The 22,133-nt window shown below is 42.2% G+C and overlaps 1 protein-coding gene across 1 annotated transcript in view; it reads left to right on the top strand.

The window, feature by feature from the left end:
* unc5a (unc-5 netrin receptor A) overlaps window positions 1-22,133 on the top strand; it is a 229,492-nt gene that overhangs the window by 146,585 nt on the left and 60,774 nt on the right. The window contains exons 9-10 of the mRNA XM_080201104.1: window positions 1,219-1,306; window positions 2,821-2,989. Of these exons, the coding sequence (XP_080057230.1) occupies window positions 1,219-1,306; window positions 2,821-2,989 (257 nt within the window). The remainder of the gene's footprint in view (window positions 1-1,218; window positions 1,307-2,820; window positions 2,990-22,133) is intronic.

Below are 22,133 nucleotides of genomic sequence, written 5' to 3'. Positions count from 1 at the left end.
AATCAGTCACATTGTTACGGGCCTTGTATAACATATAGATCAGGCTGCATAATGATGGCCAATTTCCTCCCCTAGAGCACATTAGTGAACCAAACAAATTTTTATAATAGTCTGCAAGTTTATTGGTCACCATTTGCTGACAGTAGCTGTGGTAAAATTTGAACACATCTTCAAATTATTAGTTGAAACCTCTCTAGATTATGGATCCAGTAATATAACAGCAACATTACAATAGCCTTATTTAAAACGTCAGGATCAAGCAAGTGTACTGCTATATCAGAATTTAATTCAGGCAGAAGTGAATCCAACATCCCATAAAAAAATTTGCTTGCCCTGTGGTAATCAATTGTAGAGTTGAAAAAGTGGCCAATTTAAAACTATAGCGCTTTCCAGTTGATCTTCTTGCATTGTACCACAGTACCCTGGTGCCCCTCCTCTATCCATCAATCCTCACTCCCTCCTCTGTCCATTACACCCCATTTCCTCCTCTATCTGTCACACCCCATTCCCTCCTCTAACCATGACACCCCATTCCCTTCTTTATCCATAACACCCCATTCATTCTTCTATCCCCACTCCCTTCTATTCATAAACACCTCATTCCCTCCTCTATCCTTCACACCCCAGTCCCTCCTCTATCCGTAACACTGCATTCCCTCCTCTATCCGTCACACCCCAGTCCCTCCTCTGTCCATTACATCCCAGTCCCCAAATTAACACTAGTGCCGGAGTGCAAACTTTTGTATCTTAGAAAGTGGTCAGGGTACAACCATCGGGCAGCTAGGTGTCTGATGGCTACCTCCACTCCTTAGGATCTGTTCTCAGGCATTTCTGGCCTTTTGAATGCAGTGCCCAGTGATTCATATCACTTAATTTGGTTTGCCTTTGTTACATGAATTTTAATCTATTTCATGACAGATGGGCACCCACAGGCATTCATTTAATCTGAGGAAGAGAATAAAATGAGCTGTATTAATTGCATCTGTTGAGAATTCAGCATCACTCTTATCTGTAAGCTGAAGGGAGCTGTGTGGGAAGAGTTGACAACAGTAGATGATGCAGTACCAAATGGAGAATAATGCATGAAGGGGAAACAAATGATCCCATACTTTTTTTTCCACCCAGACAAAATAGAGTTGTATAAAGATTTTATTCTGTAAACATTACTTGGCATTGAAGTGACAAGAGACAAACTCTAAATTTCTGCTTAATTTATAGGGATTAGTTTACTTATTCCACCAGAAGCCATTCCTCGAGGCAAGATTTACGAGCTATATCTTACTGTCCACAAAAAGGAGGATGTGAGGTATGTAGTAACTCAACCTTAACTCGTGCTGCAATTTTCTTTTTATTTGTGCCTATATTTTCAGTAAGCTTATGCTGTCTATGTTCCTTCTATGCAAAGCCTACTCAGTGTGCATATATAATATATATAACTTTAGTGATCCAGACCATTGTATGATTTGATGTTAGCCTTAAATGCTCTATGCAGGGCACCTTCTGGGTAGAATGCCTGGAAATAAATGATTTTCTAAGTTACAAATTTAAGTGGGCAGAAAATTGGTCACATTTAAGCAAACAGTTATCCCGGAGTCACTATGGGAACAATTGTGTTAGTATTGGTTCCAGTCTGGCACACACTCCCCCCCAAGAAGGAATAAAGAAAACAGTTTAGACCAGTATTCTTATTTCCCTGCTTCATTGTTTTTTTTCCCTTCTGGTGTGAGTTGAAATATTCGTGCCCATGGTTAAAGATTTGTGCTGAATCCTACTTCTGCCTGTTAAAATGTAAATAAACATTTTGGTTTACGTGGCTGGAACGATATTCAGATGAACTCAAAATAATTTTCAGAAGTGATCAAGAGTCTTTTGCATTGCAGTTGAGTATTGCTCAATTGAGATGTCAAACCCAAGCAATTCAAGACTGTTTCTCTGTGGGGGAGGGGGTTGCTGCATTTTTTACAAGAGTCTGGTCAGGACTTGATTTCAGAGTGAAATTGCAATTTTAGTTCTGCCACAAATGCATGCTTAAACTCCATTAACCATAAAAAAAATCAAATTCACAATTTGACATGAAATACCTGATCCCAGCCTATTCATTTCATGAACAGCATTAATGTCATTTCCCAGAGATGTTTATCCAAAAGCAACAATAACCTCAGTTCTTTTTTTCTAAAAATATCATCATATCGTAACATGTTAGGCCCCTGAATAGTTTTGGTGTACTTGGCACATCATCAGTATTTTCGTTACCTGAAACATTAAGTCTGTAAGAGAAACGGAGTGGCAATAATGTGCTGTCGAATGACACACACTCGCAGTCATGTCTGATTGCTCACCAAATTCCTGATCTGAGCTGTGCTTTCAGCTCCAGCTATAAAGTTAAGAAAAAGGCTTGGTCATCAAGGGAGGCAAAAAGAGATGATTGGTCCCTGCATTACTGCTTTCCATCACAGAATTCCAGAGCTTTTGTATCACCTGTTTCAAAAGCAGTTTACATGTCCCAGAAATTATAATGTTGGATTTTTGATCTACGGTGAACCAAAATGAACTGTTAACCCAAAATATTCTAAAAATTCTGGGGGTGAGGAGAAAAACTATACAGTTTTCGCACATCTAAGTTCAAGGTTCTTCTAATATCTTAGCCCAGAAAGAAATGGCAATGTTCACATTGTATTATTGCTTGCATCAAGTGAGTTGATTAAAATGCATTTAAAGCTATATTGTAAGATAAAGAAAAGCAAGCAAAGAACTGAATATTACATTTTATACATTTTGTTCTGTACTGTTCATTAAATTTTTACCATTTTTATAATTGAGGTTACCTCTAGCAGGGTGCCAGACTCTGCTCAGTCCAGTTGTAAGCTGTGGGCCTCCTGGTGTCCTACTCACTGGACCAGTCATTCTTAGCATTCAACACTGCGCAGAAGGAAATCTGGAGAACTGGTCCATAAAGCTGAAGAAACAATCACCTCAAGGAAACTGGGAGGTAAAAACCAATGATTTTGAACACTTCAGATGAATGAGCATTACATTTTCACGTAAGAACATTTTGTTTAAAGGACAAATAATGGTAAACTAATGCTGTAAGAAAAAAATATACTGAACAGCTAATAAGTTTCTCATGGATGTTGGTGAATACAAAGGTTTGGGCAAACTTGGTAGTGGAGTTATAGAAAATTTGTCCATTGATCCTCCTAATGGCTACAGATTGCAGCAACTGCACAGCAGTTGACTGAGTAATAGTGAATGCAAAATGTTGACATAATTTACAAAATGTGAAGTGACAGACTGACAAAATAATTCAACAATTATGACATAAAGAAGTAGAGTTTATAGACAGTGCATAATAATATATAGCTATCAACACTTGAAGGAGTTATAGAAATATAATGGGCTGACTTTTCCCAAATTGCACAACATGCAGGCAAGGAAAGCTATGTGAAACTTGTAGATCAAACAGCATTCTGTGCAATTTCAAAGTTCTGATGAGGATCACACTACCAGCTCTGCGGGGTAACCTGGGGGTGTGGGGCGTGGTTGTGGAGAGGGGGCACCCAATCTCAAAGTAGAGTTAAAGCCCCTCTCCTCCCTTCCCTGGACATGAAGAACCTGGCAGACAAGGGAGTCACCCTCAATTCTCGAACACAGAGAACCAATCCCTCCCCCACTCCCCCACCACTCAGTGGCTGGGTCGTTCCACCCTCCTCCCCTATGCCATGCAAGCACCAGCGTGACTAGAACCGCCACCGGGGCATCCCTGCCATTCTAAGTGTCCACTCCCCCCAGCCACCATTTTACAGGCACAACCCCTCAGCCGCTGCCTCCCTACCATCACTTCCACTACCACCTCCACCTCCACCCCCCCCCCCCCCCCCCCCCACCCCCACACCCCACCACCACCACCACCACCATGCTCGCCCTTCCCCAACATAATAGGAGTCAACCCACTGGGGGCACAACGTCACGTTGGCAGGGAGTGAGCATCTGACATTGCCTGTATATACCTTTTCTGGGCGTGACCTTGATTGCGTCATTGGGGAGGACCCAAGAACATTGCACTCGCAAATCTCACCGGTTGCAAATCCCGTTATGGCCCTCTCACAGCAGTTAGCGGTCAAAATAGGATTTGTGGCCTCAGCGAATGAGCTCTGAGAATCTTGCCCAATGTGTTTAATTTGCTATTGTGATATGGCTAACAATGGGCAAAGCGGTATATATTGCTCATTGCCCTACAAGCAGTTAGCTTCAGTCATGTGATGTGAGACCAGGGTCACAGATAGAAATATAAAGTTTTGACAAAATGAAAAAAATGACGAAATGTATTAGAAGCTCGTGCAACTTACAAATTACTTGACTTATTGAACTTGATGTTCAATCTGTCATGGTCATTTTTTTAATTGGTGCTGCAGCTAAACTCCAAAATTGATCTATTGTGAACTGACTTGAATTATTCTTCTCTGTTTCAATTATTCAATTTGGCAAAACAACTATACTTCCTTATTTGTAAATGGGAATAAATGAAAAGGTCATTTATTAAAGTCAAGATTTTGTTTACACAACTGTGTTGATGCAATGCACCTGCACTGTATCATTCATCAAACCAATACGAACATGCCTCCCCAAAAGATAAATGGCAGTAGTTTGATTTAGCATTCAATAGTTCCTCTCTTTTATTAAGTAACAATGGAAAACCCACCGTAAAAAAAAAACTCCAGTAAGCACAGATGGATGTTAAGCTAGGGGAACAGCTGAAACATTTTTTTCAACATTTCTATACAACTCATTTTCTACTCCCAAAAAGGAAGCAAAATTCATAACAAATCTATGGTTTCTTGGGATCTTGTTAATGAGCTTTCAGAGAAACAAGTGTTAGTTTTCTAGCAGTTAGGGAAACTAAAGCAATAAGATATGAAATTAGTTGAGTTAGTAATAATTTTAAAAATGAGAAGTTAAATCTTTCAAAAAAGTGAAGCATGAATTCAGTGCTGAGATTGAAATAAGAGATCTGTCCAGAACCACAAGCTCTACCAAAGACTAAGCACACATCCAGCACCAATTACCATCAGCTTTTAAATAGTTGTCTGCACCATGCTCATTGTTACTTTTGTCATTTCATCAGCCTTCAGCTTAAGGGCACAGAAAGTGTACAGAGGTTTTGATGAGATGTTCAGCTGTACGCTCTTGCAATTTGGATCTGTCATACCTTCTTACAAATGCAAACAACTCCAATGGAGAGTGCAGGAGGGCATGCCAGGAGCAGCACCAGGCAAGTCTAAAAATGAGGAGCCAACCCGGTGAAGCTACAACACACTACTTGCATGTGAAACAGTATGTTCAGCAAGTGTTAAAGCTAAGCGATTCCACAGCCAATGGATCAGATCTAACCTCTGCCAGGTGCTATCATGAATGGTGATTGTTCAATTGAGGCATTTGTGGAAGCTTTAGATGATTATGTGAATATAAACAATGTGCAGCAGTATGGGGAAAAGGCAGGAGAATGGCACCAAGACGTAAAGCTCATTTGTAGATCCGGTGCAGACATGTTGGGCCAAATAGCCTCCTTCTATGCTGTAAGTATTCTGATTCTGTGATGGAAAATTAAACAACTTACTAGAGGAAGAGACGCCACAAATATCCCCAGTCTCAGAGAGTCCAGCCCATCAGTGCAGAAGAGGGCGCTGACGAATTTGCTACAATCTCCAGCCAAAAGTGCCAAGTGAATGATCCATCTCAGATTTCTCTGACAGTCCCCAGCATCACAGGTGTCAGTCTTCTGCCAATTCAATTCACTCCCCCGATATGAAGAAATGGCTGAAGACACTTGATTCTACAAAGGCTATGGGCTCCGACAATATGCTGGCAATAGTACTGGAGACTTGTGCTCCAGAACTTGACACGCACCTAGCCAAACTGTTCCAGTTCATCTACAACACTGGCATTTAGCCGGCAAAGTGGAAAGTTGTTCAGGTATGTCCTGTACACAAAAAGCAAGACAAACCCAACGTGGCCAATTATCGCACCATTAGTCTACTCTCAATCATCAGCAAACTGATGGAAGGGATCATCAAATGTGGTGTCAAGGAGCACTTACTTTGCAATAACATACTTAGTGAGGCTCAGTTTGGGTTCAGTCAGAGTTACTCAACTCCTGACTACATGACAGCCTTGATTCAAATATGGACAAAGAGCTAAACTCTGGCAGGGGGTGGGGGTTGGTGGTGAGAGTAACTGCCCTTGACATCAAAGCAGCAATTGCCTAACTGTGGTATCAAGAAGCACTAGCAAAACTGGGGTCAAAGAGAATCGTGGGGAACGCTCCATTGTTGGTATTGTACCTGGCACAAAGGAAGATGGTTGTGGTGGTTGGAGATCAATCATCTCATTTCCAGGACATCACTGCAGTAGTTCTCAGAAATGTATCTTCGGCCCAACCATCTTCAGCTTCTTCATCAATTACCTTCCTTCCATCATTAGATCAGAAGTGGGAATGTTTACTTATAATTGCACCATATTCAGCACCATTTGTGACTCCTCAGATACTGAAGCAGTCCATGCTCAAATGCTGCCAAATTTGGATAATGTACAGGTTTGTGCTGACAAGTGGCAAGGAAATTTGTGCCAGGCAATGACGATCTCTAACAAGAGGAAATCTAACCATTTCTCCTTGACATTCAATGGCATTACAATCTACACTATTGGAACTCACCAAGTTCCTTAGACAGCATCTTCCAAACCCATGATCGTTACCACATATTTAGATAAGGCTAGCAGATGCATGGTCACATCACCATCTGGAAATTCCATTCCAAACCACTCATTATCCAGACTTGGAAATATATCACTGTTCCTTCACTGTTGTTGGATCAGAATCCTAGAACTCCCCCCCCCCCAACAGGATTGTGGGTGTACCTACACTACATGGACTACACTGGTTCAGGAAGGCAGTTCACCAACATCTTCTCAAGAACAGTTAAGGATGGGCAATAAATGCCAACCTAGCCTGCAGTCAGTCATGAAAGAATTCAAAAAATAATTAAAACTTAATTTAATGGTATTTTCAGAGGCACACAACTGTCAAATTTTCAAAATGAGTTGTTACTCCTAAAAATCTTTAAAAAATTCCAAAATATTTTGCAAATTTATCCACATTAACTGAAAGAGAAAAGTTCACATTTCAGGTATTGATCAGAATATTCAATTAAATATCTACACTCAAAAATATTAACTTGTCTGAACTGGTGCTGGTTTTCCTGCTGTATGTTTTCCGCAAGTTCTGTTCAAAGCTTTCCAATATTTTTTCTGATTTTCAAACTTAGGCTTCAATTGTTTTGCAAGAAAAACAAATGCTGTCGGGGATTTTCCACTCCTGTTTTCGACAGGTGGGATTGGCAGCGAGGGCGGGAAATAGAAACATAGACACATAGAAGAAAGGAGCAGGAGGAGGCCACTTGACCCTTTGAACCTAGTCCTCCATTCATTATGATCATGGCTGATTGTCCAACTCAATAACCTCATCCTGCTTTTTCTCCATAACCTTTGATCCTGTTCGCCTCAAGTGCTATATCCAGCCACCTCTTGAATACGTTCAATGTCTCAGCATCAACTACTTCCTGTGGTATTGAATTCCACAGGTTCACCACTCTTTGGGTGATGAAATGTCTCTTCACCTCCATCCTAAATGGTCTACCCCGAATCCTCAGATTATGACCCCTGGTTCTGGCCTCCTCCACCACTGGGAACATCTTCCTTGCATCTACTGTGTCTAGTCCTTTTAGAATTTTATAAGTCTCTATGAGGTCCCCCCTCATTCATCTGAACTCCAATGAAAACCTCAATGTAGTCAATCTTTCCTTATACATCAGTCTGGACGTTCCCGGAATCAGTCTTCAGGAGGGCCAAAATGTGGTTTATACGTGGATTTCCTGTAAGTGATTGTCTCCACTGCCCACCTTTACGTCTGATAATCCCACCTCCTCCACCCCGCAAGATTACTCATTCATGTTAGCTTGAGGGCACGCTGACATGAATCATGACAGGTCGCCCAGAGCCGACTTGGCAAGCAGAATCCATCAGGGGAATTCTGGTGAGTATATCTATCTGGTGAAAGAGGGCTATGCCCAAGCCCTGCCCCTTGAACTCTCTCCAGCACTTCTCCCTGGGACAGTTCTTTGGCACCGCTCCCTGTTTCTGCCCAGGCAGTGCCAGGGGGAGTTTCTTGGGAGTTTCCCTTGTTGCATGGGAGTGTGTTCCAGGGAGGCGAGTTCCATGGGGCTTGGGAGGTGGTAGGATGTTGCATGGGTGTATGTTCCACAGTGGAGCTGTTTATGTGTTTAATTTTCTGTATCAGGGCGCCCTTTAAAACTGGCACCCAAATTTTTCAAACCAAAGTTGCTGGTGGCAATGGCGCAACTAGAGTCTGCCCTGCCAGCGCAATTTTGGGGGACCTGGCCTTTCAGCTTTTTTTTCTGATTATGAGATGAACAATACGGTGGGGAAAGCCACCACTGGGCTGGCAGCTTCTTCACTGCTTTTCCCGCCTGCCATGCCACTCTAGCTTTTTTTAGGAAAGCTCCACCCTACGATTCTAATGGCATAATCTAACCAAATTAACTGACTGACAGAGCAGACTGAAAGGGCCAAATCACCAAGTCCCATTCCAAAAGTTCCTAGCCACAGATCCATTCATCAGGTTCTGGAAATGGCCATTCTAGTGATTTAGGGTCTATGATCTAGCACTGCTGTTCTTAATTTCCTCTAGTACCCTGTCTCCAGGGCTGGATTAAACTTGGTGTAGATAACACAGCTAGTGAAATGGATGTCACCCTATTTGAAAGGTGGGAAATGAGTACCATTGCAGTTAAGAATTAGATTGGCCATTTTTCTGCCAAAAAAACACTAATGAAACACTGGAGACTGTACTCATCCAAAGGAAAACTGAATCAATCTGAATAATTCTGTTTGCTGTCATAAATATCAGTCAAAAAAGGAAAATTAATAGTCCATTGTCTTTCTTAAATTCATGTTCATAATTATATAATGTTGTGGGATCCCTAAATCACTGACAGCCAGGACTTCCAACAAAGGTAGTTCATTGCTGAGCTCAACCGATACATACAACACTCGTGTTCTGCCCAGTCTCTCGGGGATCAATCCCATACTCCCTCTCCATGACCTCTTTTGTAGCCACATTATCTCATTCTTGAGTGCTCATTCAGTCGACGTCTTCCCCACGTAGGTTGGGACAGCTGGTGGCATGAGATGTGATAGTGTGCGCCATAGGACGCTATATACAGACCATTGTATGGCATGCAATAAAAAACAAACCAGCAATGCATAACTATTACAATATAAATATATATTGAGGCAGAAATTAGGCTATAGAGCCTGGTGCATAGTCCATCACCATCTTCTCTCTCTCTTCTCTCACCTCCTCCCCGCAAACCCCCCATTTTTCCGTTGGAAAGAAAATTGAAATTTAAAACTTTGTTAAAGGCCAAGTTCTAATAAAGACCTGGAATCTTGTGTTCAGCCTGCACAGGTGCTCTGAACATGTCATGTGATTCCACTGGTCGATGGTGTTGTGATTTTTCTGTGGCCACAAAAATTTTACAAAACCTGTAAAATTGTTGGATTTGTACAACAATCGACATCGTTTTAATTCCAGATTTTCATTGAACTCAAAGCAAACCATCCGTTTCACCAGGGGGCTGCTTATGATATGTTCAAAGTTCCATGTGTATGCAAAGTTGTCAAACTAAGCAGATATGGATTGGTGAGCATTGTTCTGTTCTAAGTCTCTGTGACAAGCGTCTATTAGATTTGATGATTACTGTGCTACTCACCATCTTTGGCAGGTAGTTGAATTCATATCCCATAATATGAAACAACAAAGACTAAATGATGTTTCCCATTCCACTCAAAGATGTCAACTGCTGTGAATGACCATGGGAAGTCTGGTAACTTACATAAACGCATCTGCTCCTCTGTTTGATATGGCTTAAGAGTATTGCTTGGTGCACATCTGGAGATTTCTCTTTCCATGTCTGCGGATATGAAGGACAAGTACAGTGATTTCTTTACCCTGTATCTGGTTACAGGGTGCCCCTGGTGCAGTATTTCTAGAGGGCAGTAGGGATGACGAATCACTGACCGCACAGTATTAGTCATTCTGTATGGTTAGTTAATCTCTGGTGAAGATTGTATGGACCTTGTGGGGAAGATCGCTTGAGATTTCTTGCCAGACCTTCACGATGACATCACGCAGTTTCCTGCAGATTATGTCCACCTGTAAGTCCTGCTTGATGCCCTGAATTTGACAAGAAGCACCTCTATTGCCATAATGTCTATATCTTTCTCACAATCTGCCTGATCTGTGGCGGGCACAAAGGCTCTGGAGATGGCATCAGCCAAATACAATTGCTCAGTATGACAAATTATCAGCTTCAGTTTACCTTGATACTGAGATTGTAGTGTTGCAACTTTAGCATCATGTATTTCCACCTTTGGAGGCAAAGTGCATAGAGGCTTCTTTTAGACAGTTATGTGTGGCTGGTGAACTGTTTTAACAGTTGATGGATAACATATATGAAATTTTGAAATTTTTGACAGGTATAGATTAAAGCAAGGAGTTCCTTTCTGTTCTGCACATAATGAATCTCAACATCAATGAGGGCCCTTGAAGCAAAGGCTAATGGTCTGAAATTCTGGATATAGACTGCACTAAGCCAATGTTGGAAGGTCTGCTAATATGAGTTGGGTGCGTGGACGTCAAAGTATTGTAAGGGGCTGTCAACGCTTGCTTGAGTTTGTTGAAGACCGCTGTATGGTGCTCTTGCCAGCACCATTTGATGTCCTGGTATAAAACTTGACAAAGAGGTCCAGAGACCTCAATGTAAAGGTAAACTTAGAAAGATAATTAGTCACACCAAGGAAGCATTGTAAAGCATGCTTGTCCACAGAAATGGCCATCAGTTGTATAGCCACTGTGTTGTTTGGATCATGCTTTACATTGGCTGTGAGTAACTGGGCCACATAAGGAAATTGGTTAACCCTGAATCTGCAAGTCAGAGTTAAGCTTTAATTAGATGGTCCAGATTCTGATAAGGATGAGAGGAAGACATGCATCATGTTCTTGCATTGTATGGCCCCAAACAAAGATGTCATCAACAATGATCTTGCAACGGTGACCTACAAAAAGTTGCTCCATACACTGCTGGAGGACCTCACTGTTGTGGAGATCTTGTAGGGCATACAAACAAAACAATATCTGCCTATGAGAGACACAAATATGGTTAATTTTGAAGATTCTTCATTTAACAGGGTCTGCCAGAACCCACATTTTGATCGGGAATGCTGAACATTTTGGCATTTGGCATACCTGTTCCATTGTCTTCATAGGGTGATGAGGTCTGAACAGTGCTTTGTTCAAGTACACTGAGTCAGTACATATTCCTTCCATTTTAATGGTGAAATGGGTTTCACCAATGCTGAAACACATTCCATGTCACGCCTATAAGACTTATGACCTAATGTTTTCATATGATGGAGCTACCTGGCTACTGGTACTCTTCCTGGAGCACTGACTGTTGGTGGTATCTAATCTTCTAGTCTCATGTGGTATACAATTGCAGCTTACCAATGATGTTATGTTTGAAGAGGTCTCTACATGCTGTCATCTCTGGAGCTTAAGAGTTGTAGAGCATGCACATTTAGACTAATTGAATGAGCACCAGTGCTATGCTGTCCCAAAGCCCAAACAGTAGCTTTACATTCTCATCACATATATGGAACTTGAAATTTCCCTGTGTGTGGTGGAGGGTTGTTACAGATTTTGGCATGGATTATCTGTCCATTCTAAACCACATGGCACATCTGAGTGATAAGATCTGGTGCTGTACATGGGTCTAATTCTTGTAACCCTTGGCTGGATAATACATTATTTGTTGATCAAGTATTAATCTTGACTTTAAATCTGCTGTTACTGCTAATATGTTGAGGATGGAGAAGATTTCATCCATTTTTGTGACATTGTCAATGTTCTCGCAATATAGTGTTGTTGGAGGCTCTAGCTTCAAAATTTTGGTTGAATTCCAATTTGTTCACCTTCCTAATGCTCCTACTCCTGGGGCATTGAACAACTGCTATGTTGCTGATGGTGGAGGAGGCACTCTGTGATAATGGTCTGCAGTACTTGGCAAAGTGATTCCAATTGCTGTATTTGTTGCATTTTTTTTAACCAAATGCGAAACAAGCTGTTTTGTTCCGTGGGTTCTGGCTACTGCAGTTGGAACAGGGTGTCTCCTGTACTGTGAGTAACTTGGTCTCCCACCAGAAATCTCTGCCTCATTTCTCTGATTGTTTAACATACAGATAGTGAGGGTCGCTTATAATGTTAGGTTTTTTTTTGCAACAGCAGCTTGTGGACTAAATCACTATATATTTCGCAAACTATTCGACCACTAATTAGGTCTTCAGTGAGAGTCCCGAGTGCAGATTTCTTTGCCAGTATTTTATGGTGGCCGTGTAAGATTGTATTGTCTCATCTGTTCTTTGGTTTGTTGAGTTGATCACATATCTAGTAAGGATTATGGGCGAGATTCTCACAAAAAGTGAGAACAAGGCACAGTGGCACAATGGTTAGCACTGCTGCCTCACAATGCCTGGGACCTAGGTTTGATTCCTGGCTTGGGTCACTGTCTGTGCAGAGTTTGCACATTCTCCCCGTGTCTGTGTGGGTTTCCTCCAGGTACTCCAGTTTCCTCCCACAGTCCGAAAGGTGTGCTGGTTAGGTAGATTGGCCAGGCTAAATTCTCTCTCAGTGTACCCGAACAGGTGCCGAATGTGGCGATTAGGGGAATTTCACAGAAACTTCATTGCAGCGTTAATGTAAGCCTCACTTGTGACTAATAAATTTATAAACTTTAAGAATAATGAAGTGATCCACGCCATTCTCTCAGGTGCTCACCACGCCACAACCCTCCCACACTCAGTCACTTCATTTGAGAGTTGGGAGTTCTGCGCCAGTACTGGGGGCCTTAAAGCATCAGTGAGCAGGCTTCCAAGCACATGGGCACAGCTTAGCAAGAGTGCCCCAATCTCACAGTGCATTGGGAAACTCCCTCCATCACCCCATGGACGTGGTATTCCCCCATTATCAGTGGCATGTTCCCCCACCACCTCCCCAACGTGGGTTGCTGGAATTGGGGCATTGGATTCCTCCCGATGGGTATCACACTGCACAATCCCCAATATGATCCCTTCGTTAAGACCCGAGACATGCCCTCCCATCAAGACCCTCAGCATGCTCCCCATCAAAAGTCTTGACATGATGCACCCCTGCATGAGGCTCCTGCCACTGCCAGGGTGCCTGATGGGTCCTGCGCAATCATACCCCAAATCCCCAGGGACAAGCACCCACAGCTAGATCATTGTACCAGGTCTTCACTTGTGGAGATTAGTAGTGATTCATGCAGTTATTGTGCTTCATAGAAAACTGCAGCGCTGGGATTTGAATGGGTTATGCATATTTAAATGCTACTTTAAGTATGCTAATCAGCCTCATGCCCTTTCTGGGCACGATCCGTTTTACGCCACAAGAAAGAGATCCAAACAATTGCAAACGCTTTGGCACTCGGTATGAAACCAATTTTTAGGCCCACACACTATTCTCCAGCATAAGTGAGATCTGTATCAGGTGCGGCGAGGTTGGAGAATCACCCCCTAGCAGGAATTCTACTGCCCCACTTGCCATGAAATTGGAGCAGATGAGGGGCGGACCACAGAAATGTTTGTTGATCTCAGGAGAGAATTTCCTGTCTTGCTTGAGCGAGGCCATAAAATCTAGCCCCTTTTTTTATCAGGAGATGGATGCTCTCAAGTTGTTTCAGGATTACCTGGAAACTACTTTTTTCTCCTCTCTCTGAAAAACAAACAACTCGAAGTTTTCGAAGGCCTTGGGGCCCACAAGGTTTAATAGGGTGAAAGCTTGTACCTATTTCAACTTGTCAGAAGAGTGCAGCACTGCAGTAAATACATTATTCCTTCCGGAATTCCCAACTATCTGCAATATTTTCATCAACAACAAATGGGTCAATGCAACAAAGTCCTTGTGCCGTACTCCTGACACCATTGGCAAGTTGTGCGTTCCTTAGGTCACCGACAGCAAGAACTTCCAACAAAGGTAGTTTATTCCTTAGCCCAACAGTTGTACACAGCACTTGTGTTCTGCCTGCACTCCCGGGATCGCTCCTGCCCTGTAACCTCTTTTATAATTTGTCATCATCTCCTCACGTGACCATTCAGTCTACACAGATCAGGTTGATTTTTTGTGTTGTTTTGCACTGTTTGAAGTCACCTCCACCCACAAAACTGACTAAGCTTTGAGGTCAAACTAATCACCTTGGTGAGTTTCTGCTCATTGCTTTGTTGGCGAGCTTTCAAAAAGGCTCCAAAAATATGCTTTCCAACTACTAGGACATGTTGATCATTTTTAAGCAATTTTACTAGGGAACTGACTACCATACACTAATATAACTAATAAATGCATCCATTTAGGTTCCTTTTAAGTAGTTTCAATAATTTAAAGTTACACACAGCAAGCGAGCTGACCGGATATTCCCAATGTTTATTTTTTTGTGATAAATATAATTTTGACTGCAGTAATCAAACTGGACCAGGTTGTCCCTCAAGGGGTAGTTTTAATGCGGTTTCTTATAAAAAAAATCATTACCTTCTAAAATGTTGCCCAATCCAGGTTCATGGGAGATTTTACACCCATCAATACCTAAATGAGTTTGAACAGTCCCTTGAGCAAAATGGAATCACTTTGTAAAGCAAGTTCAATGTGAGCACAATTGCACCCAAACCTAAAAATCCTGCCAGCAATGCATAGACCATTGAATTCTGATTGGTGGATTAAGAAATGCTGGAGAATTAAATCACGCAATTTTTAAAAAACACAATTTTTCACGCACCAACTGTAGTCTAACAAAATCCATGGACCTTGAATAAAAATTTGCATTGTGTTCCCCAGTGCCAAAGCTACATCTGTTCAGCATATATCTGTAACTGATAGTTGGCTCATATATTTGCTTTATAATTCACATACAGTAGGCTTAAATACAATTTAATGTGTGGTGCATAATGGTAGTCTAGGACATTATCAGCAGGGTATTTTTCTTTTGGGGTTTCTGTGTGGTCATTGTTATAAGTAGTCTTGAACTTGTCAGCCTTTTGGCTAAGGTCAAGCCCAAGTTGGGGTGCAATGTCTCATCTCATCAGCTTGGATCTTGTTTGTCTCTCTTTGGGGACCTTGAATTGGATTCAATTGGAATTTGAATTTGTTTTTTTGAATCAAGCAAGGAATGGATTCGGGTCCACCTGGCTCACTCTAAGCATTGGCTTTGTTACTTTAAGACTGAAGTAAAAACTTTTTTTAAAGTAGTCTATAGGACTTCAAATTGGCCAGGGCAGATGGAGCTCCAAAAAGACACTTGCCAATCACCAATGTTCCCCCTAAGCTATAGGTTGCACACATGTTGATTACTTTCAATTACAGCATATTCATGACAGTCCAAAAAAAATTTTTAAGCCGCTCATGACCTTAAATAAATCAACTGCACCATCCAAAAATGAAATTAGCCAGTGGTTTGGTACAGACTTTCACTGAAGCAAAGGTATGCCAATACATAGAACCGCCATTGATCTGAGTCTGTGCATTTGTTCCTTGCCAACATTGCCACCTTTAGGGAGGATGGGTTGTACGAGATGAAAGTGAAGTTGCCTGCATTGTCACTTGGCACATTTACGTAATTAAGAAGTACTCTTTTAAGATAAAGACACAATACTGCAGATGCTAGAATCGGAAGCAAAAATGCTGGAGAGACTCAGCAGGTCTAACAGCAACTGTGGAGAGAGAGTAGAGCCACTGTTTCAAGTCTGGATGACCCTTTGTCAGGGCTCAAGCTCAACTCTTTTAATCTTTAACTTTGTGAGGTCCTGAGCTTTTTGCAGGTGAGTATGGCTGGGAACTCCATCTGTCCTTGTGTGTGTGTGTGTGTGTGTGTGTGTGTGTGTGTGTGTGTGTGTGTGTGTGTGTGTGTGTGTGTGTGTGTGTGTGTGTGTGTGTGTGTGTGTGTGTATGAGCACATGTGTGTGCGTGATCATGTGCGTGTGATGCCTCACAGCTACAACCAATGGATTGGGCCAAAGCACTGGAACCCTGCCGCATTTAGTCATCCATGGAGATGAGCAATCCAACCAATTACAGGAACAAGAGTTACCAAAGTGTCCCAATCCTCAACAGTGAAAGATGGTGAGTGCTACCATCTTGAGTCAAAAATCTCAGTATATGAGAAGTCTTCATCATCACAGATGCCAGTCTTTAACCAATCTAATTCACTAATGAGGTAACAAAACAGCTACCTGCTTTGATATCAGTGTAGCTGCAGGACTGAAGACCTATGCTCCAGAACTTGCTCTGTTTAAGATACAGCTACGGTATTGGTATCCATCCAACAAGATGAAAGTTGCACGGGTATATCCAGCCAAAAAAAGGAAGACAAAACAAACCTGGCCAATTATTTCTATCAGCCTATTTTTAATCATCAGCAAAGACACAGGAAGAGTTATCAATTAGTGCCATCAAGCACATACCAGTATCCAGCATGCCAATATTGCCAGTGGTGAATTTGGGTTAAATCTGCATCAGTGTCTCAATGATGGCATCAGATCTTGACATTTGAGTGTTTATGAGAGACTTGCTTAGCTGCAATGAAAGCATCATCAACTGCCTCTTGAAATCGGAGAGTTAAATATCTGCTGGCAGGAGTGCAGTCCAAATGGGAGATTAGTATTTCCTTTCTGTTTATGTGTGTCCCATTAGGCAAGCTAAAGTTCAGACCTTAGTGAAATGCAAAGGTTAATTTTCTGAAATTTTAGCCTCTTGCCCTGGGAGCACATTCCCTGATGTGTGTCTTGGCAAACTAAATAAAAGTGATTCAAACTATCAGAGGTTAGAATATTGCAATACTGTCGCGATGATTTTATTCCATATCTTCCCTCTTCCCACGTTGTTTATTGAGTCAAGGTAAAAGTTAGCACATGTTTTTTTCGAGTTTTCACACTCTCTTTACAAGGGGGACAATTATATCTGCAAAATGATGTTACAGCAATTCATTCTCTGTACAGTGATATCAGGTCAACTCAATCTGCAAGTGTTTGAAATTTGTGTAATCTTAATTTAGCTTAAATTAGCTCAACATCAGACCCTGTGCGTAGAATCACAGCAGGAAGCAGCACAGAATAAAATCATTCGATCCATCACGCTTATGTTAGTCATTTGATATTTATGGAATCATAGAAACCCTACAGTGCAGAAGGAGGCCATTTGGCCCATCAAGTCTACACCATCATGCCTGTGCATGATCCATCATGTCTATGTTAATTATTTAATATTCATAGAATCATAGAATCTCTATAGTGCAGAAGGAGGCCATTTGGCCCATCAAATCTGCACCGACCGCAATCCCTTCCCAGGCCCTATTCGCATAACCCCTCGTATTTACCCTGCTAATCCCCTTGACACTAGGGTCAATTTAGCATGGCCTTTCAACGTAACCTGCACATCTTTGGACTATGGAAGGAAACTGGAGCGCCCAGAGGAAACCCATGCAAATATGGGGAGAATGTGCAAACTCCATTCAGTCAGCCAAGGCTTGAATTGAACCTGGGCCCCTGGCGCTGTGAGGCAGCAGTGCTAACCATTGTGCCACTATGCCACCCTAATATATTGATATCCAATTAATCTCAATTTCTTCTTCAATCCACATATCCTTGTAATTTTTCTCACTTTTCAAATTAATCAATTAATCATTAATCTAGCTCTGCAGATGGGACATTGTAGGGAATTATTTCAGATTTCTAGCATTTCTATTTCTCATTGTTGTTTATTTTGAACTTTGTATTATTTTTCATAATGTTTATTGTATGTGAATCACTATAATAGAAGATATTTCTTTATGAAATTACCATCACATCATAAAATCACCTGGTCACCTCATTATAGGAAGGACTGGCCACCTCATTGTAGAAAGGATGTGATATTAGTAGAGGGAACACAGAGGAGATTCACCAGGATGTTGCCTGGGATGAAGTATTTGAGCTATAAGGAGAGACTGGATAGGCTTGGATTTTTTTTTTAGTTGTGGGTATGCTGGCGTTGGACTGGCGTAAACACAGTAAAAAGTCTGACAACACCAGGTTTTAGTCCAACCTATTTATTTGATAATATACTCACAAGCTTTCGAGGGGACTGCCTCTTCGTCAGGTGAATGGAGAGTTCTGGCCTCAGACAGAGCATATGAAGCACAGACAGTTTAGAGATTACTGATTAGAATGCGAATCCTTACACCTAACCTGCTGTTCAAGACCTGAAGTGGCTGATAATGTGAGTGGCAGGAGCACTGATCACAGTTTAAAGAGATGTGTATTGTCTCCAGACAGCACAGTAAGTGAGGTTTTGCAAACCCAGGCAAGTCACGGGGGTTACAGATAGTGCGACATGAACCCAAGATCCCTGTTGAGACCGTCCTCATGTGTGCGGAACTTGGCTATCAGTCTCTGTTCAGCGACTCTGCGCTGTCGTGTGTCGTGATGGCCGCCTTGGAGGATGCTTACCCGAAGGTCAGAGGCTGAATACCCGTGACCACCAGGCAAGACTGTTCCCTTCCTGTTGGCGAACACTTCAGTGGTCACGGGCATTCAGCCTCTGACCTTCGGGTAAGCATCCTCCAAGGCGGCCTTCACGACACACGACAGCGCAGAGTCGCTGAACAGAGACTGATAGCCAAGTTCCGCACACATGAGGACGGTCTCAACAGGGATCTTGGGTTCATGTCGCACTATCTGTAACCCCCGTGACTTGCCTGGGTTTGCAAAACCTCACTTACTGTGCTGTCTGGAGACAATACACATCTCTTTAAACTGTGATCAGTGCTCCTGCCACTCACATTATCAGCCACTTCAGGTCTTGAACAGCAGGTTAGGTGTAAGGATTCGCATTCTAATCAGTAATCTCTAAACTGTCTGTGCTTTATATGCTCTGTCTGAGGCCAGAACTCTCCATTCACCTGACGAAGAGGCAGTCCCCTCGAAAGCTTGTGAGTATATTATCAAATAAATAGGTTGGACTAAAACCTGGTGTTGTCAGACTTTTTACTTTTTTTTTAGAACAGAGAATGCTAAGGTGGGGCGGGGGGGAGCGAGGGGGGGACATGATTGAGCTGATTATGAAGGATATGGACAAGGTGAGTAGGGAGCAGCTGTTCCCCTTGATGGAGGAGTCAATCACGAGGGGGCATAGTTTTAGTGTAAGGAACAGGATATTCAGAGGGGATTTAAGAAAAACCTTTTCGCTCATAGGGTTGTGGGAATCTGGAGTGCACTGCCTGGGAAGGTAGTTGAGGTTGGAAACCTTACAACGTTTAAAAAATATTTAGATGAACATTTGAAGTATCATAACATTCAAGGATATGGGACAAGTATTGGAAAATGGGATCAGCGCGCCTTTAGTTGTAGATGTTGTCAGTGCAGACACAAGGAGTCAAAGGGCCTTTTCTGCACTGTATGACTCTATGACTCTATATTGCTTGTGTATTTCACCTATAATTATTGTAGACCATGTGAGAGCATGATAATGTGGCTGCAGAAAAGGTCACATAGTAGGAGTTTGCGAATGATTGCCAGGAGAGTGGGCACAAGTGTTTGTATGTAGCTGGTGAGCTCAGCAATAAACTACCTTTGTTGGAAGTCCTTGCATTTGGTGATTTAGGAAACCTACAACTTTCTACATGGTGTCCGGAAGTAGCAGTATGGCACAAGGACTTTGCCGCATCGACTCACCCAGCTTTGAGAAAAATATTGCAGATAGTTGGGCAAAGTTCCAGAAGGAATGGGGTATTTACTGCAGTGCTGCACTCTCTGACAAATCAGAAAAGGTAAATGCTTTTACCCTCACAGGCCTCAAGGCGGTCGAGAAATTCGAGTAGTTTGTTTTCCACATAGAGAAGAAGAGATAACCCTTAAACAATTGAAGAACCCAATAATAAACATAATCCAAGTTAGACATATGTTAAATTCAATAAAGCAAAGAGCAGATGAGGCAATACAATTTTACATCCTAAAAACATTGACAAAGAAATGTACATCCTGAGCTCTCACTGAAGACCTATTCAGGAAACAAGTAGTTTGAGGAATGTATAGCAATTTAAAAATATAACAAATGTGGGAAATTGGATCACTTTGCTAAGTGCTGAAAATCCAGTCTACAGCAGCCCTCTCAGCCATCAGCAATATACCAGGGGTAGGAGTGTCTTTAATGTGAATGAATTAGAGTTAACCAAAGCAATGAAGCTACATAGCCTCCTACATCCTATTGCAACATTGTTGGCACCATCACAGGGAAGGGTGAGATCTTCACCACCTTTAACATAACTAGCAGTAACAAGTTTAACACTGGAGCAAAGGATCATGTGCAATCCAGCCGAAGATTATGGGAAGTAAACCAATATATAGCACCAGTATCCTCATAACATATGGTGGACATACAATTTCCACCAAAGTTATATAGAACCATAGCATCCCTACAGTGCAAAAGGAGGCTATTTGGCCCATCAAGTCTGCACTGACCACAATCCCATCCAGGCCCGATCCCCATAACCCAACGTATTTACGCTGATGCTAAGGGCCAATTTAGCATGGACAGTCAACCGACCCCACACATCTTCAGACTGGGAGGGATCTGGAGCATCCGGAGGAAATCCATGTAGACGTGGGGAAAACATTCAAACTCCACACAGATGGTGGCCTGAGGCCAGAATTGATCCTGGGTCCCTGGTGCTGTGAGGCAGTGCTAACCACTCTACCATCATGCCACCCAAGTTGCAGCAATCCTCCACTGCACACAGAGGAATTTCAAGTTTTATATAATTGACCAGAATGTAAAGCTCAGTACTTGGGACAGCATTGTATTGGGGCTCATTCAATTTGGTCCAGATGTGCATGCTCTACAAGTGCCAGCCCCAGAGATGACAGCACATAGAGACCTCTTCAAACATGACATCACTAGTAAGCTGCTGATTGTATACCACATGAGACTAGAAGATTCGGTAAAACCAAGGGTGTACGTATCCATGAAGCCGAAAGTCGTCACTGAGCTGTATCGGATGACAACACTAGGTATCATAACTCTGTGGACGAGACCACAGAATGGGTTTCAGTAATGGTGGCTGCAGTAAAGAAAGTTGGCACGGTCAGGAGAAGTACTGATCCAGTGCACTTGAGCAAAGCGATGCACAGATCCCATCACCTGATGAAGGCACTGGAACAGTTGATTGCAGACATGCTAAATTTCAATGTGAAATTCTGGCAGATCCCATTCAATGAGAAATCTTCAAAACTGAACATGTTCATGATTCTAGCAGACAGATACTGTTTACTTCATATACTTTATGGGATCCATACTGACAGTGAAGTTTTCCAATGTTGCATAGAGCAAGTCTTCGCAGGCTAACGCTGCGGGATCGTTGTTGATGACATCTTTGTTTGGGGTTGAATTATGCAAAACATGATGCACATCTTCGTCTCATCCTTAGCAGGATCAGGATCATCCAATTAAAGCTTAACCTTGTGAATTGCAGATTCCAGGTTAACCAGTTTCCTTATGTGGGTCCTTTATTCACGGCTCACGGTATAAAGCTTAATCCAAACAAGGCAATGGTCATACAACAAATGGCCATTCATGTGGATAAGAATGCTTCACTATGATTCATTGGCATGACAAATTATTTTTCTAAGTTTATCCTGTGAGGTCACTGGACCTCTTCATCAACTTCTACATCAGGACATTGAATAGTTCTGTTGGTCTGATCATGTTCTGGACCAGTATGAATTCCCACCAATGGATTATAGGCTGGGGAGAGGGAGAATCCCATTCAGGTGTTCATTTCAATGCTCTGGAATATTATTTAAATGGTGAAAAGTTGCAGCATGCTACTGTGCAGAGGGACCTGGGGGTCCTTGTGCATGAATCGCGAAAACTCAGTATGCAGGTACAGCAGGTGATCAAGAAAGCG

Source organism: Carcharhinus amblyrhynchos, chromosome 13, assembly GCF_965287045.1.
Source record: "Carcharhinus amblyrhynchos chromosome 13, sCarAmb.v2.hapA, whole genome shotgun sequence".
NCBI lineage: Eukaryota > Metazoa > Chordata > Chondrichthyes > Carcharhiniformes > Carcharhinidae > Carcharhinus > Carcharhinus amblyrhynchos.
Note: the sequence above shows the minus strand (reverse complement) of the source record. Positions and strands in the feature narration are given on the sequence as shown.